The sequence below is a fragment of the Scyliorhinus torazame genome, chromosome 2, assembly GCF_047496885.1.
Source record: "Scyliorhinus torazame isolate Kashiwa2021f chromosome 2, sScyTor2.1, whole genome shotgun sequence".
Taxonomy (NCBI): Eukaryota; Metazoa; Chordata; class Chondrichthyes; order Carcharhiniformes; family Scyliorhinidae; genus Scyliorhinus; species Scyliorhinus torazame.
Genome location: NC_092708.1, coordinates 42,610,602 through 42,630,323, shown reverse-complemented (window position 1 = coordinate 42,630,323; position 19,722 = coordinate 42,610,602). Strand labels below are relative to the sequence as shown.

The 19,722-nt window shown below is 45.9% G+C and overlaps 1 protein-coding gene across 3 annotated transcripts in view; it reads right to left on the bottom strand.

Annotated features, from left to right (window-relative positions):
• The window catches only part of LOC140387488 (high affinity cGMP-specific 3',5'-cyclic phosphodiesterase 9A), a 206,250-nt gene that overhangs the window by 60,767 nt on the left and 125,761 nt on the right, over positions 1 to 19,722 (bottom strand). For 2 of the 3 annotated variants that reach the window (XM_072470641.1, XM_072470660.1), the window contains one exon: positions 9,176 to 9,235. The exons of the other annotated variant lie outside the window; for it this stretch is intronic. In XM_072470641.1, the coding sequence (XP_072326742.1) occupies positions 9,176 to 9,235 (60 nt within the window). The remainder of the gene's footprint in view (positions 1 to 9,175; positions 9,236 to 19,722) is intronic. 3 annotated transcript variants of the gene reach the window in all.

Sequence of the window (19,722 nt, the reverse complement as noted above, 5' to 3'; positions counted from 1 at the left end):
TTGGGATAATGTACCTATGTTCCTGTGTGCTCAGAGCACATTGAACTAACATCTTTGATTCAAATCAGATGCTGACTAAAACATGGCAATAACATTGCGAGGAAGTTTGGAAAATAAGTGTATTTGTTTTTATATTTTGTTATTTTCATATATAAATCAAACACTCTTGTGCATAGTCTGTAATTAAATTAAATCAACTAAAATGCAAACAGCAAACACCAATTGACATGGTGAAGAGGGGACTATCTATGGATGTTGCCAATGCTCAGAAGAACATAAGAACTAGGAGCAGGAGTAGGCCATCTGGCCCCTCGAGCCTGCTCCGCCATTAAATGAAATCATGGCTGATCTTTTGAGGACTCAGCTCCACTTTCCCGCCTGAACCCCACAACCCTTTATTCCTTTATTCTTCAAAAAACTATCTATCATTATCTTGAAAACATTTAATGAAGGAGCCTCAACTGATTCACTGGGCAAGGAATTCCATAGATTCACAACCCTTTGGGTGAAGAAGTTCCTCCTAAGCTCAGTCTTAAATCTACTTTTGCTTATTTTGAGGCTATGCCCCCTAATTCTGCTTTCACCCACCAGTGGAAACAACCTCCACACATCTATCCTATCTATTCATGTGGTAAACCACTGTGTTCCTATATTAAGGGTTGTACGGTAGAACCTGCACGACAGGTTCACCTGGGCCCCTGCATGCTAGCTCAGCCCAGGAGCCGGGTTATGAATATGCGTGGCCTTCAGCTCGCAGCCATTTCGTCAGCTGCTGTAGGAGACCACACTTCAGAGACTAATAAATCCTCAGTTTGAATTCAGTTTCATCTCCAGCCAATTGATCGTGCCTCAATTCCCTTCATAATTTTATATGTTTCTATAAGATTCCCCCGCATCCTTCTAAATTCCAACGAGTACAGTCCCAGTCTACTCATAATCCAACCCCTCAACTCTGGGATTAACCTAGTGAATCTCCTCTGCACACCCTCCAGTGCAAGTACATCCTTTCTCAAGTAAGGAGACCAAAACTGAACACAATACTACAGGTGTGGCCTCGCTAACTGTAGCCATCTAAGATGGCTACCTGCAAAGGACAATGAGAATTATGGCCGACCCAGGACTCAGACAGATACCCAGCCTATGTGACCAGACCTGATCGAAACCCCGCTCGTTTGCATTTTAATGACCCATTTTCCCAGGACAATAGAACTCCAATCAAGCAACCGGTACAGCCACAGACTGATCGGCGCCACTCCCCTTACTCAGAAAGCACAACTGCCAAGATCATTGACCGCTCAGGATCCGCCCAGCCACCAAGGCACCCTCCCCTTTATTGGCCGAAATCGAAGACAGTGATCAGAGCCCTGTCGAACTATTAGATCCAAGGTTAAGGACCGCCCCAAAGAGCGCAAAATCCCAGAGGGATAAAAGAGAGCACAGCCATGTGTTCCGTCTTTTTTGGATCCAGCCTGTGCAAGCCCAATTGCAGCAGGAACAGCCAGCCAAGTTCAAGACCAACGATCGCTACCTGATGGCTGAGCCCAGCAGAGAGAGAGCCACTTTCATCGAACCAGCCAAGTGAAGTCCAGATAAAGGCCTTTGCCATTTACACAGTGCCAGTTGCCCTGAAGTTAAGTATAGGTTATGTAGCTGATAGGTGTAGTTTAACTCGTAGTGGATATTGTGTTTGCATGTTGAGATAACTCTTGTGTATGTAAATAAACCATCTTTTGAACTAACTAACTGGTTGTGTGGTCATTTGATCGATATAAGGGAAGGCTTGTGGTTCACCAAGATAAATAGAAATACCCACAGTGTAGGCGACGCTGTTGGGACCGGAACAGAGCAACATAACCTCCCGAGTCTTAAACTCCATCCCTCTAGCAATGAAGGACAAAATTCCATTCGCCTTCTTAATCACCTGTTGCACCTGTGAACCAACGTTTTGCGACTCATGCACTAGGACACCCAGGTCCCTCTACACAGCAGCATGTTTTAATATTTTATCATTTAAATAATAATCCCTTTTGATGTTATTCCTATCAAAATGGAAAACCTCACATTTGTCAACATTGCATTCCATCTGCCAGACATGAGACCATTCACTTAAACTATCCAAATCCCTCTGCAGACTTCCAGTATCCTCTGCACTTTTTGCTTTATAACACATCTTAGTGTCGTCTGCAAACTTGGACACATTGCACTTGGTCCCCAACTCCAAATCATCTATGTAAATTGTGAACAATTGTGGGCCCAAAACTGATCCCTGAGGGACACCACTAGTTACTGATTGCCAACCAGTGTAGCACCCATCAATCCCCACTCTTTGCTTTGTATTAATTAACCAATCCTCTATCCATGCTTCTACTTTACCCTAACGCCATGCATCTTTATCTTATGCAGCAATCTTTTGTGTGGCACCTTGTCAAAAGCTTTGTGCAAATCCAGATATACCACATTCATTGGCTCCCCGTTGTCTACCGCACTGGTAATGTCCTCAAAACATTCCACTAAATTAGTTAGGCATGACCTGCCCTTTATGAACCCATGCTGCGTCTGCCCAATGGGACAAGTTCCATCCAGATCCTCGCTATTTCTTCCTTGATGATAGATTCCAGCATCTTCCCTACTACCGAAGTTAAGCTAGCGGGCCTCTAATTACCCGCTTTCTGCCTACTTCCCTTTTTAAACAGTGGTGTCATGTTTGCTCATTTCCAATCCGCCGGGACCACCCCAGAGTCTAGAGAAATTTGGTAAATTATCACAAGTGTATTTGCTATTTCCCTAGCCATCTCTTTTAGTACCCTGGGATGCATTCCATCAGGGCCAAGAGACTTGTCTACCTTTAGCCCCATTAGCTTGCCCATCACTACCTCCTTAGTGATAACAATCATCTCAAGGTCCTCACCAGTCATCGCTTCATTTCCATCATGTTATTTGTGTCTGCCGCTGTGAAGACCGACCCAAAAAACCTCAGCCATTTCCTCATCTCACATTATTAAATCTCCCTTCCCATCCTCTAAAGGACCAATATTTACCTGAGCCATTCTTTTTTGTTTTATATATTTGTTGGAACTTTTACTATCTGTTTTTATATTCTGAGCAAGTTTACTCTCATAATCTATCTTACTCTTCTTTATAGCTTTTTTAGTAGCTTTCTGTTGCTCCCTAAAGATTTCCCAGTCCTCTAGTCTCCCACTAATCTTTGCCACTTTGTATGCTTTTTCCTTCCATTTGATATTCTCCCTTATTTCCTGAGATATCCATGGTCGATTTTCCCTCTTTCTACCGTCCTTCCTTTTTGTTGGTATAAACCTTTGCTGAGCACTTTGAAAAATCGCTTGGAAGGTTCTCCACTGTTCCTCAACTGTTTCACCATACAGTCTTTGCTCCCAGTCTACCTTAGCCAGCTCTGCTCTCATCCCATTGTAATCTCCTTTGTTTAAGCACAAAACACGAGTGTTTGATTTTACCTTCTCACCCTCCATATGTATTTTAAATTCCACCATATTGTGATCGCTCCTTCTGAGAGGATCCCTAACTATGAGATCATTAATCAATCCTGTCTCATTACACAAAACCAGATCTAGGATCGCTTGTTCCCTCGTAGGTTCCATTACATACTGTTCTGGGAAACTATCATGGGTACATCCTATAAACTCCTCCTCAATGCTGCCTTAACCAACCTGGTTAAACCAATCGACATGTAGATTAAAATTCCCCATGATAACTGCTGTACCATTTCTACATGCATCAGTTATTTCTTTGTTCATTTCCCGCCTCACTGTAATGTTACTATTTGGTGGCCTATAGACTACCCCTATCGGTGACTTTTTCGCCTTACTATTCCTGATTTCCACCCAAATGGATTCAACCATATCCTCCACAGCACCGATGTCATCCCTCACTACTACCCGGATGTCATCCTTAAATAACAGAGCTACACCACCTCCCTCACCATCCACTCTGTCCTTCCGAATAGTTTGATACCCTTGGAAGCACAATGAACTAAACAGCTGGCTTGTAATGCAGAGTACCAGCCTCTCTGAACAGGTGCCGGAATGTGGCGACTAGGGGCTTTTCACAGTAACTTCATTGAAGCCTACTTGTGACAATAAGTGATTAATTAATTAATATTTAACTCCCAGTCGTGACCATCCGTTAACCATGTTTCAGTAATAGCCACTAAATCATAGTCATTCACGATGATTTACGCCATCAACTCATTTACCTTATTCCAAATACTACGAGCATTCAGGTAAAGTACCCTTAGGTTGGCTTTTCTCCTTCCGTTTTGAATCTTAACATCTCTATCAGTAACCTCTACTGTTATTTTTCCTTTTAACTTTTCTCCTAATTTTCCTTATTGTTGAACCCATATCTTCATGTAATAACCTGCTGCTTCGCTTTCCATTTATGTTTTTACTCCCCGTTGTATTCCTTTTAGTATTACTGGGCCTATTCACTGAGCTCTCCTCAGTCACTGTCCCCTGTATTGTGGCCCTTTTTGATTTTGGACTATGGCTTCTCTGCCTTACACTTTCCTCCTTACTGACTTTTGTTTCTGTCCCCGTTTTACTTCCCTCCAACTTACTGCATCGGTTCCCATCCCCTTGCCACATTAGGTTAAACTCTCCCCAACAGCACTAGCCAACAACACCCCAGGACATTGGTTCCAGTCCTGCCCAGGTGCAGACCGTCCGGTTTGTACTGGTCCTACCTCCCCTAGAACAGGTTCCAATGCCCCAGGAATTTGAATCCCTCCCTCTTGCACCCTCTTGAGCCACGCATTCATCCCATCTATCCTGAGTGTCTATGGATGTTGCCAATGCTCATGACTGCCACTCTTCTCCAGTGATGAGGATGCCAAGGGCTGACAAAGTGTTGAGGGCCTGCCCACCTTGGATGTAAGGTGGAGAAAAACACCTGATCTCAGGGGGGACAGTATTGGCTGAGGTTTCGCATCTAGCGTCGCTCAACACCATGATAAGCCCATTCAGTGGCAGGACGCCATAATCTCTCTGTCTTGGAGGAGTCAGACATATCACTCAGGATGAGAGGAACATCACTCTGTCCTCAATGCAAGTTGGTATCGTTCTCCTGCAGCCTCAGAGGGGGTCCTGCATCATAGTCATCTGCTGCGCTCTTCAGCCAATAGCTTTGAGCACCCAGCCCATGGATTTTGCAACCATTATGAGGAACTCCCGCAGGCACCACACTAGTGAGTTGATGTCAGACCCCATGTTGGGAGAGCTCTTCACTCCCTAGTCCTGATCATCCCCTAACCGAGATGCTATGAGGGCGTCCCAACCTTTCATCCTATGCGGGGCCTGAACATTGTCCAAGGTCCTTCCTCCTCCTCATTTTGACCCTCGCAGCCCTCCTTGATCTGCTCCTCATATGGGGAGATGTGGAACTCCTCCATCTCCTCCTGGTCCAGCTGCTCTCCTCGCTGCAGTCCCAGGTTGTGCAGAGTGCAGCAGACCACTATGATGTGGGAGACCCTCTGAGGGTTGTATTGGAGGGCCCCCAGAATGGTACAGGCACCAGAACCACATCTTCAGCAGTCCAATAGCCTGCTCAACCAATGCGCGCATTGACGCATTTGCCTCGTTATAGTGAGGCTCGCTGGGGATTTGTGGCCCCCGCACTGGCGTCATCAGTCACCTCCTGAGTGGGTACTCTTTGGCCCCGAGGAGCCATCCTTCCTGTCGCAACTCTCCCTCAAAGATGACTGGGATCTGCAAACGTTTCAAAATGTAACTACCCTGGGAAGTGAGCACACTGCATGATACACATCGCATGGTCACAGACTAGCTGGACATTGAGCGAGTCATATCCCTTGCGGTTCATGAAGGTGCGCAATTCCACCATGACGGCCGCTCACTAATGACATGCTAATGTATTAAAATGAGGTTCCCAGGCTCCCGTGGTGTTTTTCACATTACTCCGCCGGCGAGGGGGGTTGAAAATCAGAAATCACGATCTCACTGGCGAGATTCGCGGTTTCCGATTCCCTCCAGGTTTTGCGCCGGCATCTGCGATCCCGCACACGGCTAACGCGGGCTCAAAATCACCCCCTATATAAATGAAAATATTTTGTCTTTTTATTCCCTACTTCCTGCACCCAACCTGGCTCCCCATCAATGTTGCCGTTTTTGTTCCCCCCCCCCCCCCATTCTTCACAGTTACGTTGACTTTCAGTCTTACGTTCTTCTATGGTTACCGGTAAAAATATTTTGTGGGTAACTCATGGAAAAATTGTACCCTAATTTTATACACCAAGAAAATGCTTAAATATTTGAATTTTGTTTTGTTTCTCTGAACCCAAAAGTTTAAAATGAAAAAATAGTTACTTAGAAATGAGTACAGGCAGTGGTCCTAAGAATGAAATGAAGAGAAAACCCGTTATAATCATCATATGAATACTGGAATGACATTCCCACCTTGAAATCCTTCCAAATATCCACTTCTTTCAAAACACGAGTTGGCCTCCTGTGGCATTACTCATGAGTCTTTTTTTTAATTGTGGGCATCACTGGCAACATCGCCATTTACTGCCCATCCCTAATTGTCCTGAGCTGACTAAATTGCTTGGCCATTGCAGGAGGCAGTTAAGAGTTAATCACATTGATTGTGGGTCTGGAGTCACATGTGGGCCAGACCAGGTGAGGATAACAGATTTCCTTCCCGAAAGGGCATTAGTGAACTAAATGGTTTTATATGACAATCAACAATGGTTGCATGGTTATCATTAGACTTCTAATTCCAAATTTTTATTTAATTCAAATTTCAACATCTGCTGTGGTGGGATTTGAACCTGGTCTCCAGAGCATTACCCTGGGTCTCTGTGTTACTGGTTCAGTGACAATACCACTGCTCCACCGCAATTCCACATGAAAGACATTCACGCTGCATAGCTGCTCATCTGACCAGTTTGTTCAAGACTGGGTGCGACATGTATGAATATGGCCTAGAAGTCAATCCAAGTTTAACAGTTATTTGCCTTGGGTGAAGCAGTGGGCATACTGTGCATTCAGCCTGCTGTAGCACCCAGGCATCTCAGGCTTCGATGTGCCATCATCAGAAAGTGTCAAGCAGAGCCCAGGCCCATCCACAGGAAACAATGTAAAATGAGAGGGAGTGTTTGACTCAACTTCTCTGATGCATCAACTCACAGATATCAAATTGGCTTTGTGGATGGACTGTACACTGATAACAGTGTACTGCACAAGGAAAGGAAACTAACTTTTTAAATACGGTCGTGACTCCCTTTGTCCTTCCCCAAAGGGATCTTCCAAAACCCTCAAATATCTTCCTACATGGGCAGCACAGTAGCACAGTGGTTAGCACTGTCGATTCACAGCGCCTGCATCCCAGGTTCGATTCCCAGCTTGGGTCACTGTCTGTGCGGAGTCTGCACGTTCTCCCTGTGTCTGTGTGGGTTTCCTCCGGGTGCTCCGGTTTTCTCCCACAAGTCCTGAAAGACGTGCTGTTTGGTAATTTGGACCTTCTGAATTCTCCTTCTGTGTACCCGAACAGGTGCCGGAATGTGGCGACTAGGGGATTTTCACAATAACTTCATTGCAATGTTAATGTAAGCCTACCTGTGACAATAAAGATTATTACTTTTATTATTATTATTCATGCTTTTCCAACCTGAAATATTAGTTCTTCTTTGGCTGGCTTCAACAATCTTGCTTGTTATTAGGACTGATCTTCTGCATCATTGTTTCCTGGCAATCAACTTACTGTTACAATATGCCCCTCTCAATTAAAGGTTTGAAAATATGTTTTTAAATGTTTCAAGATATAAACAGACTGTGTTTCTGATGCTTTGCACGTTCTCCCCCTTGTTTGCGGGGGTCTCACCCCCAGAACCCAAAGATGTGCAGGCGAGGTGGATTGGCCACACTAAATTGCCTCTTAATTGAAAGAAAAATTGGGTACTCTAACATTCTTTTTAAGTACGAAGTCTTACAACACCAGGTTAAAGTCCAATAGGTTTGTTTTGATGTCACTAGCTTTCGGAGCGCTGCTCCTTCCTCAGGTGAATGAAGAGGTCTGTTCCAGAAACACATATATAGACAAATTCAAAGATGCCAAACAATGCTTGGAATGCGAGCATTAGCAGGTGATTAAATCTTTACAGATCCAGAGATGGGGTAACCCCAGGTTCAAGAGGTGTGAATTGTACCAAGCCAGGACAGTTGGTAGGATTTCGCAGGCCAGATGGTGGGGGATGAATGTAATGCGACATGAATCCCAGGTCCCGGTTGAGGCCGCACTCGTGTGCGGAACTTGGCTATAAGTTTCTTCTCGGCGATGGATGTAGGGAAGTTGTTTCCATTAGCAGGGGAGACTAGGACCGTGGGGCACAGCCTTAGAATAAAAGGGAGTCACTTTAGAACAGAGATGAGGAGAAATTTCTTCAGCCAGAGAGTGGTGGGTCTGTGGAAGTCATTGCCACAGAGGGCGGTGGAGGCCGGGACGTTGAGTGTCTTTAAGACAGAAGTTGATAAATTCTTGATTTCTCAAGGAATTAAGGGCTATGGAGAGAGAGCGGGTAAATGGAGTTGAAATCAGCCATGATTGAATGGTGGAGTGGACTCGATGGGCCGAATGGCCTTACTTCCGCTCCTATGTCTTATGCTCTTATGGTCTCATGGGTTTCAGAGAAGCCGGAGCTCATGGAGAGGAGGATGGCCGATGTCGTGGCCTTCACCTCTCTGATTGTACAGTGGCGAATTTTGCTGGAGTGGCAGTCGGCATTGCCACTGGGGGTAGCAGCTTGGTTGGGTGACCTGTATGACTTCCTGCGATTAGAGAAGATAAATATGAGTTAAGGGGCTCTTCAGAGGGGTTTGAGGAAAGGTGGGGGATGTTTAGTGACTGTGTTTGAGGGGCTGTTCGTGACGGGGGTGAAAAAGGGGAAAAATCTGTACAGACTGTATAGTTGATTGTTGGGAAGCATATTTCCTGGGGTGTTTGTTTGCTTTAACCTGTTTCGATACATGTTTGTAATAAAATACATTTTTTTAAAAGGAAGAGGATCTGTGGGAGAGAGCTCACAGAGAGTCGCCAAGCTCCGGCGCCATCTTGGATTCTAATATTCCCATATTTATCATTCATACTGATAAAAAGTTGCTGTAGCAAAAAGCAAGGGCTTGCATACCAGTTATCGAAGGTTGGTGTCTTCAGATACTGTCGGACTTCCTCTGTAACCTCCAAACTGCTGCATTGAAAAGGAATGAGTAATATTTCAACATGGATGTCATTTTTCTCCATTGGCAGCGATGATATCTCTATAATTAAGTACCGGTTTAATTTTTTTTAAGCAAACCAATTTTTAGTTGGTTCCTCAGCACTAACCAAGCCTTTGTTTTTATGCAAGGCTCTGTTTCTGTTTTTGGAGATAAGGTGATCAAATCCTCTTAGCCAAGAAAAACGCCTTTTGCTCCATTCAGGGATTACAGATTTTGACTAAATCTTCTGGTCCTGCCACAGTTACAGCATGTGCGGAGAAAATCTCCAACTGAGTTAAGTCAATCAGATTCAAACAGCAGTCATGCGACATTTACAACAGCAAAAATGCTTCGAATGGAAGATTTCACTGATTAAAATGCAGAGCAACAATCAAAATTTGTTTTGGTTATTTTTTTGTACTTAAAAATAGAAAGCATTTTCCTGTTCAGGCATGTTTAGGATTAATCTACACTTTTCAGTAAAATACCGATCAAAGGTCGCAATACCAGAGACTCATGGGAGATTTTGAGCCTGCACTTGCCGTCCGCAAGATTGGTGACGTGGGTGGAAAGTCTCACAAGGATCGGGAAACACAATTCTGGCCGGAGCGATCGCATTTCCCAATTTTCCCCGCCACCCGCCAGCAGCGACACGAGATTCATGCCCAAAAATGGCATGACCCTCATTTTAAATCATTTGCATGCATTTCAATATTATTACCGCACCCCCTCCCCAACCACATGATTCCCCCCTCGCTAAATATTTATACATCAGATTAGCTCAGATGTGAGGTGGTCGAGGGGATCTGATCGAGGGCAAAAAGATGAGTATAGCCCGTGGGGGCCCAGTGCCAACCTGTGTCGGGGCAGTGCCTGGCCAAGGCTCTAGTGGGAGCCCTACTGGGGGGAAACATTGATGTGTGGAGCCAAGCAAGTGCCTGCTATACTTTTGAAAATGAAAAAAATGAAAATCGCTGATTGTCACAAGTAGGCTTCAATGAAGTTACTGTGAAAAGCCCCTAGTCGCCACATTCCGGCGCCTGTTCGGGGAGGCTGGTACGGGAATTGAACCGTGCTGCTGGCCTGCCTTGGTCTGCTTTAAAAGCCAGCGATTTAGCCCAGTGTGCTAAAGCAGCCCCTTTTGCGTTATTGGGGGGGGGGGGGGAGCAGGGTTCAATGCCATGGAGGATTGACAGGGAGGGAGAGGGATGCCAAAGATTGTTGTGAGGGATGGAGAGAGCGGGTCGCCAAGGATTGTCGAGGGGGAAGCCTCCATGATGGAGGCTGTTAGGCTGCAGCACTGATAGGGGTGCCATCTTTAAAGGGTGCCCCGATCTCTTTGGAACTGGTTGCCACTCGATGAAGCCTCGCTCCAACAGAATGATGGTATAAACCACGGCCACTCATTTTATTTTGTCTAACACGATCACGATTTGGCGACAGAACTGTGGTCTGTGCAACTGGAGAGTACACCAGTTTTCAGTGTTAGCCTGCCAAATTCTGGTAGGATTTTGCCCTCAATTTTTTTCAATGAGACATGAAACTAAGGCCCAGCTGCCTGTTCAGGTTGGTGTACAAATCTCACAGTGCTATTTAAAAAAGAGCAAATAAATCTTGTCAGGTGGATGTACCTTTAAGGAATGGGTGTTTATCAAATAGCTGCAGTGATGTCAGTGTGTGGGTGGAGCTGGGCTGTCTGTCTGGCTTTTACTTTCATTTTGAGCTGGCAGCTGCAGTGTGTTTAGTTTCATTTTCAGAGTTGGTGAGCTGCATTCAAACCAGAAGCTGTATATCTCACTGCAATCTAAAGACTGTCTCCAAATCACTTGATGATTTCAAAGTAATACTTGTTTCTGTAGAGAATTTAAACCTGCTGTTATATTTAAAAAGGGTTTAACATATGGATGTTGTTTGGGAAGCTATTAAGGGTTACCTATAGAGTACTGTATCTTTAGGGGGGTTGTTAGGGTTGGTAGTTGATAAACTGCTTACTGTGTGTTTATAAAATGTTAACTGGATTCATAGAATAAACATTGGGTGGGATTCTCTGACCCCCCCCGCCGGGTCGGAGAATCGGCGGGGGGCGGCGTGAATACCACCCCGCCCCTCCGATGCCGGCCACCGAATTCTCTGGCACCGTTTTTTTGGTGGGGGCGGGGATCACGTCGCGCCGGTCGGGGGCCGTTGACGGGCCCCCCCCCGGCGATTCTCCGGGTCCCAATAGGCCGCCCGTTTTCGGCTGGTCCCGCCGGCGTGAAATACACAAGGTCCATACCGGCGGGACCTGGCTCTGAGGGCGGCCTGCGGAGTCCTCGGGGGGCCGCGGGGGGGATCTAGCCCCGGGGGGGGGGGGGCCCACAGTGGCCTGGCCGAGGCCCCCACGGTGGCCTGGCCGGCAATCGGGGCCCACCGATCCACAGGCGGGCCTGTGCCGTGGGGCACTCTTTCCCTCCGCACTGGCCTCTGTAAAGCTCCGCGATGGCCGGCGCGGAGAAGAAACCCCCTGCGCATGCGCAGGAATCACACCAGCGGTTCTGCGCATGCGCCTGAACACGCTGGCGCCGGCCTAGCCCCCAGAAGTGCGGAGGATTCTGCACCTTCCGGGCGGCCCGACGCCGGAGTGGTTCCGGCCACTCTTTGGCGCCGCTACGGCCTGACCCGCTGGTTGGGGGAGAATCCCGACCATTGCTTTGTTTAAAAATACTTTTAGTTCTCTGTTGCATCACACCTGTAAAGTGGGCCCTTGTGCTCCCCATAACCAAAATCTATTAAAAGTTGTGGGTCAGGTGAACTCCTTGATATACTTTGGGGTTCTCTAAACCCTGGCCCACAATAATCTGTTATCCAGCCAATATCCTCCATCCAGGAGTATTAGTTACCTCCTTTGGCGATTGTGAGGCCTTGCTGTGCAAATATTGGCTGCTGAGTTTGCCTCCATAACAACAGTTACTGCACTTCAAACTCATTCAATGCTTGCAAAGGGCTTTGGGGTGTCTTGAACATTTTCATAGAATCATAGAATTTACAGTGCAGAATGAGGCCAATCAGTCCATCGGGTCTGCAACGGTCCTTCGAAAGAGCACCCTACTTAATCCCACACCTCTACCCTATCCCCATAACCCAGTAACCCACCTAACATTTTTGGACACTAAGGACGATTGAGCATGGCCAATCCACCTAACCTGCACATCTTTGGTCAAAACCTCATTTCACATTTGTTAGCTCTTCCTCATCAAATCAGAGCTCAAAACTATTTTCACCAGCACAATCCCTCTTCTAGAATGGTTATTGAAAAAAGGAGGGCATTATACCTGCCAAGTCGGTGGCTGATGTGTGCTGGATGTCTGCATTAAAAAAAAACACTTAAGATGGGCAGCACGGTAGCATTGTGGATAGCACAATTGCTTCAGAGCTCCAGGTTCCCAGGTTCGATTCCGGCTTGGATCACTGTCTGTGCGGAGTCTGCACATCCTCCCCGTGTGTGCGTGGGTTTCCTCCGGGTGCTCCGGTTTCCTCCCACAGTCCAAAGATGTGCAGGTTAGGTGGATTATAGAACAATACAGCGCAGTACAGGCCCTTCGGCCCACGATGTTGCACCGAAACAAAAGCCATCTAACCTACACTATGCCATTATCATCCATATGTTTATCCAATAAACTTTTAAATGCCCTCAATGTTGGCGAGTTCACTACTGTAGCAGGTAGGGCATTCCACGGCCTCACTACTCTTTGCGTAAAGAACCTACCTCTGACCTCTGTCCTATATCTATTACCCCTCAGTTTAAAGTTATGTCCCCTCGTGCCAGCCATATCCATCTGCGGGAGAAGGCTCTCACTGTCCACCCTATCCAACCCCCTGATCATTTTGTATGCCTCTATTAAGTCTCCTCTTAACCTTCTTCTCTCCAACGAAAACAACCTCAAGTCCATCAGCCTTTCCTCATAAGATTTTCCCTCCATACCAGGCAACATCCTGGTAAATCTCCTCTGCACCCGCTCCAAAGCCTCCACGTCCTTCCTATAATGCGGTGACCAGAACTGTACGCAATACTCCAAATGCGGCCGTACCAGAGTTCTGTACAGCTGCAACATGACCTCCCGACTCCGGAACTCAATCCCTCTACCAATAAAGGCCACACTCCATAGGCCTTCTTCACAACCCTATCAACCTGGGGGGCAACTTTCAGGGATCTATGTACATGGACACCTAGATCCCTCTGCTCATCCACACTTTCAAGAACTTTACCATTAGCCAAATATTCCGCATTCCTGTTATTCCTTCCAAAGTGAATCACCTCACACTTCTCTACATTAAACTCCATTTGCCACCTCTCAGCCCAGCTCTGCAGCTTATCTATATCCCTCTGTAACCTGCTACATCCTTCCACACTATCGAAAACACCACCGACTTTAGTATCGTCTGCAAATTTACTCACCCACCCTTCTGCGCCTTCCTCTAGGTCATTGATAAAAATGACAAACAGCAACGGCCCCAGAACAGATCCTTGTGGTACTCCACTTGTGACTGTACTCCATTCTGAACATTTCCCATCAACCACCACCCTCGGTCTTCTTTCAGCTAGCCAATTTCTGATCCACATCTCTAAATCACCCTCAATCCCCAGCCTCCGTATTTTCTGCAATAGCCTACCGTGGGGAACCTTATCAAACGCTTTGCTGAAATCCATATACACCACATCAACTGCTCTACCCTCGTCTACCTGTTCAGTCACCTTCTCAAAGAACTCAATAAGGTTTGTGAGGCATGACCTACCCTTCACAAAGCCATGCTGACTATCCCTGATCATATTATTCCTATCTAGATGATTATAAATCGTGTCTCTTATAATCCCCTCCAAGACTTTACCCACTACAGACGTGAGGCTCACCGGTCTATAGTTGCCGGGGTTGTCTCTGCTCCCCTTTTTGAACAAAGGGACCACATTTGCTGTCCTCCAGTCCTCTGGCACTATTCCTGTAGCCAATGATGACATAAAAATCAAAGCCAAAGGTCCAGCAATCTCTTCCCTGGCCTCCCAGAGAATCCTAGGATAAATCCCATCAGGTCCCGGGGACTTATCTATTTTCAGCCTGTCCAGAATTGCCAACACCTCTTCCCTACGTACCTCAATGCCATCTATTCTATTAGCCTGGGGCTCAGCATTCTCCTCCACAACATTATCTTTTTCCTGAGTGAATACTGACGAAAAATATTCATTTAGTATCTCGCCTATCTCTTCAGACTCCACACACAATTTCCCATCCCTGTCCTTGACTGGTCCTACTCTTTCCCTAGTCATTCGCTTATTCCTGACATACCTATAGAAAGCTTTTGGGTTTTCCTTGATCCTTCCTGCCAAATACTTCTCATGTCCCCTCCTTGCTCGTCTTAGCTCTCTCTTTAGATCCTTCCTCGCTACCTTGTAACTATCCATCGCCCCAACCAAAACTTCACACCTCATCTTCACATAGGCCTCCTTCTTCCTCTTAACAAGAGATTTCACTTCCTTGGTAAACCACGGTTCCCTCGCTCGACGCCTTCCTCCCTGCCTGACCGGTACATACTTATCAAGAACACGCAGTAGCTGATCCTTGAACAAGCCCCACTTATCCAGTGTGCCCAACACTTGCAGCCTACTTCTCCACCTTATCCCCCCCAAGTCACGTCTAATGGCATCATAATTGCCCTTCCCCCAGCTATAACTCTTGCCCTGTGGTGTATACTTATCCCTTTCCATTATTAACGTAAACGTCACCGAATTGTGGTCACTGTCCCCAAAGTGCTCTCCTACCTCCAAATCCAACACCTGGCCTGGTTCATTACCCAAAACCAAATCCAATGTGGCCTCGCCTCTTGTTGGCCTGCCAACATATTGTTTCAGGAAACCCTCCTGCACACACTGTACAAAAAACGACCCATCTATTGTACTCGAACTGTATCTTTTCCAGTCAATATTTGGAAAGTTAAAGTCTCCCATAATAACTACCCTGTTACTTTCGCTCTTATCCAGAATCATCTTCGCCATCCTTTCCTCTACATCCCTAGAACTATTAGGAGGCCTATAAAAAACTCCCAACAGGGTGACCTCTCCTTTCCTGTTTCTAACTTCAGCCCATGCTACCTCGGAAGAAGAGTCCCCATCTAGCATCCTCTCCACCACCGTAATACTGCTCTTGACTAGCAGCGCCACACCTCCCCAAATTGGCCATGATAAATTGCCCTTAGTGTCCAAAATTGCCCTTAGTGTTGGGTGGGGTTGCTGGGTTGTGGGGATAGGGTGGAGGTGTTGACCTTGTTTAGGGTGCTCTCTCCAGGAGCTGGTGTGGACTCGATGGGCCGAATGGCCTCCTTCTGCACTGTAAATTCTATGAAGATGCTTTTGCTAATCAGTTTAAATCAGTGTCCTTTGGTTCTCAACTCTACTGCCGATAGAAACAATTTCTCTCTCTCAAGTCTTCCTGGACACTTCACAATTTTGAACACACAGGGGCACGGAATCTTTACAGTGCAGAAGGAGGCCATTCGGCCCATCATGTCTGCAGCGACCCTCTGAAAGAGCACTTCACCCAAGTCAACTCCCCCACCCTATCCTAATAGACCCTTAATCTAATCTGAACACTAAGGGGCAATTGACCATGGCCAATCCACCTAACCCGCATATCTTTGGACTGTGGAAGAAAACTGGAGCACCCGGAGGAAACCTACTCAGACACGGGGAGAAAGTGCAAACTCTGCACAGACAGTGACCCAAGCCTGAATTGAACCCGGGTCCCTGGTGCTGTGAAGCAGCAGTGCTAGCCACTGTGCCACCCTGTCGGCTGCCTTACCCCTGTAACCTGGCACATTCTTTCTTTTCAGATAGTAATCCCTTTGATCACCTCTGCCAAACCTCCTCTCAACGTTTTCTTCTCAAAGGAGAACAACTCCAGCTTCTCCAATTATCCAGGTCTCCGAAGTCCCTCATCCCTGGAACCGGCCTGGTAACTCTCCGTCACACCCTCCCGAATGCCTTCACATTCCTGCTGCAGTGCAGTGCCAGAACTGGACACAATGCTCCATTTGAGGCCAAACCGAATTAATGTTTTATAAAGATTCATCATAACTTCCTTGCTTTTGTACTCTATGCCTCTATTTATATTACCCAGGATCCCGTGTGGCTTTTTAACCATCTCCTCAATCTGCCACACCACTTTTAATGATTTATACATGTATTCCAACAAGTCTCTGTTCCTGTACTAAGTTTAGAGTTGTACCCTTTAGTTTTTATTGCCTTTCCTCATTCCTTCCACCGTAATGCATCACTCCGCACCTCTCAATATTAAAGTTCACCTGCCACATGCCTGCCCATTCAACCAGCCTGTCTATGTACTCTCAAAATCTGCCACTAATCTCTTCACAATTTATATACTTTCTGCAATTTTTGAAACTGTGCCCTGTACACCACAGTCTAAGTAAGTCATTTTTATAGATTAAGAAAAGTACAGACATCTGGGGAACCCCACTGCACCTTTATCCAGTCCAAAATTAAACAACTAGTCACCACTACTCTCTCTTTCCGGTCACTCATCCAACATTGTATCCATGCAGCACTCCCATTTTTATTCCACTGGCTTCAATTTTGCTGGCAAGCCTATCATGTGGCACTTTATCAACTGCTTTTTGGAAATCTATATATGTATATCGACTACATAACCTTCATCAACCCTCTCTGTTCCTTTGACAAAAATATCAAACAAGTTACTTGAACATGAATTGCATTTTATAAAAATCATGCTGTCTTTTCTTAATTAATACTTAACATTTCCAAGTAGCTGTTAGTATTTTCCCGACAATTATTATTTCTAAAAGATTTCCCACCATGACTGACTTGTAATTACATGGTTCATGTTGCGACATTTTTTTGAACAAGGATGTAATGGCTACGATTTTGGAGTTTAACGTGGATAAGTGTGAGGTCATGCTTTTTGGTCGGAAAAATGGAAAAGCAGCTTATTATCGAAATGAGGAGAGACTTTGGGGTGCTCCATTGCAGAGGGATCTGGGTGTCCTCGTGCATGATTCACAGGAAACTAGCATTCAGGTGCAGCAGATAATAAGGAAAGCAAATGGAATGTTGGCATTTATAACAAAAGAAATTGCGTATAAAGGTAAGGAAGTGTTGCAACTATACAAGGCATTGGTAAGACCGCACCTGGAGTATTGGGCAGGTTTTGGTTCCCTTATTTGAGGAAAGATGTAGTGGAATTGGAGGCAGTTCAGAGGAGGTTCTCTAGATTGATTCCAGAGGTGAGGGGTTTGTCGTATGAGGACAGATTGGACAGTTTAGGCCTATACTCTTCAGAATTTAGAAGAATGAGGGGAGATCTAATTTAGATATACAAGATGCTAAAAGTATAGATAATGTAGGCGTGGAGCTGATGCTTCCTCTTGGGGGCATTCTAAAACGAGAGGTCATAATCTTAGGATAAGAGGTGGCAAATTTAAAACAGATTGGAGGAAAACTACTTCTCCCAAAGGGATGTGAACCTGTGGAATTCGCTACCCCAGAGTGCGGTGGATGCTGGGACAGTGAGTAAATTTAAGGGGGAGTGAGACAGATTTTTAATTGGTAATGGGTTGAAGGGTTATGGAGAACGGCCAGGATGGGATCAGCCATTGTCACATTGAGGGTGTTTAGGCTTGGTAGGCTAAATTGCCTACTCCCACTCATGTTCTAGGGAGGAGATGCTCTGGCTGATTTCGCAATCCAGTTCTTGGTCTGTAACATTGTAGGTAGCAAATGAGGAACATATCAACCATGATAGAATGGTGGAACAGACTTGATGGGCCGAATGGCTTAACTCTGCTCCTGTTTCTCAAGCACTTATGATTTCTCCAGTCCTCTGGCACTATCCTTGTATCTAGGGAGGATTAAAAGTTTATGGACAGTGCCATGACAATTCCCACCCACATATTCCTCAGAGTCCTTAGAACCATCCCACCTGGTCCTGGTTACTTAGCAAGTTTAATTAAAACCATTCTTTCTCATCCATCAGCTTTATCAATTTTTGTGTGTGTGTGTAAATTATTTAATTAAACCCGAGAAATGTTCATAGAGAAAACTTGTCTGGGCAAGTTGAGAGATAGAAGGGATAAAGGAGCGAGGTGCGTGCATTTGTAATGAGGCCATGTTGAAGGAGGTTTACAATAGGCGAGGTTCAAAATTTTGTATTAGGAGATCAATAGGAGCTTGGCTTTTCAGTTGTTAAATTTCAAAGGAGAGTCAGGAACTTTCACAACTTACAAATGTTTCATAACTAAACAGGGGAGGTCTTTAAATTTGATTTGACCTGAAAGGGGAGGCAATAGGAAGACATGAAAGATTTTTGCATTTTTGGAAAAGTTGAGTTCAAAGAGATGCTGAGGACAATAGAATCGTAGATGAAAGGGAAGAAGGATATTTAAGGAGAGATGTTGAGTTGAGTCGTGTTTGCTGTGTGAGGAACAGACCTGCCCTGAAGATACAAAATCTGAAGCAGCCAACCAGAAACCAGAAGAGTCTTTGTTTCAGACAGCAGCCTAGTTTCTGAATTTTCTTGGATTTCCACAACAGAGTGGAAACGGGTGAGAAACCATGTGGCATACCTTTAGGCCACCACGGTAGCATAGTGGTTAGCCCTGTTGCTTTACAGAGCCTGGGACCAGGGTTCGATTCCTGGCTTGGGTCACTCTCTGTGTGGAGACTGCTCGTTTTGGAATATTGCTCACAATTCTGGTCGCCGCACTACCAGAAGGATGTGGAGGCTTTGGAGAGGGTGCAGAGGAGGTTTACCAGGATGTTGCCTGGTCTAGAGGGTGTTACCTATGTGGAGAGGCTGAATAGACTCCGACAGTCTTCATTAGAAAGACGGAGGTTGAGGGGTGACCTGATAGGGGTCTACAAGATTATGAGGGGCATGGATAGAGTGAATGGGCCGGCACTCTTTCCCAGGGTAGAGGGGTCAGTCACCAGGGGGCATAGATTTAAGGTCCGTGGGGCAAAGTTTAGAGGAGATGTGCGAGGCAGGTTTTTTATGCAGAGGGTGGTGAGTGCCTGGAACGCGTTGCCAGTGGAGGTTGTGGAAGCGGATACATTGACGGCATTCAAAAGGCATCTTAACAAACACATGGATAGGATGGCTAGAGAGGGATACGGCACAAAACTGAACTGAGGATTTTGGCAAAATTTGGTATCATGACCGGTACAGGCTTGGAGGGTTAGAACATAGAACATACAGTGCAGAAGGAGGCCATTCGGCCCATCGAGTCTGCACCGACCCACTTAAACCCCACTTCCACCCTATCCATGTAACTCAATAACCCCGCCTAACCTTTTTGGACACGAAGACCAATTTAGCATGGCCAACCCATCTAACCTGCACGTCTTTGGACTGTGGGAGAAAACCGGAGCACCCAGAGGAAACCTACACAAACACGGGGAGAACATGCAGACTCCGCA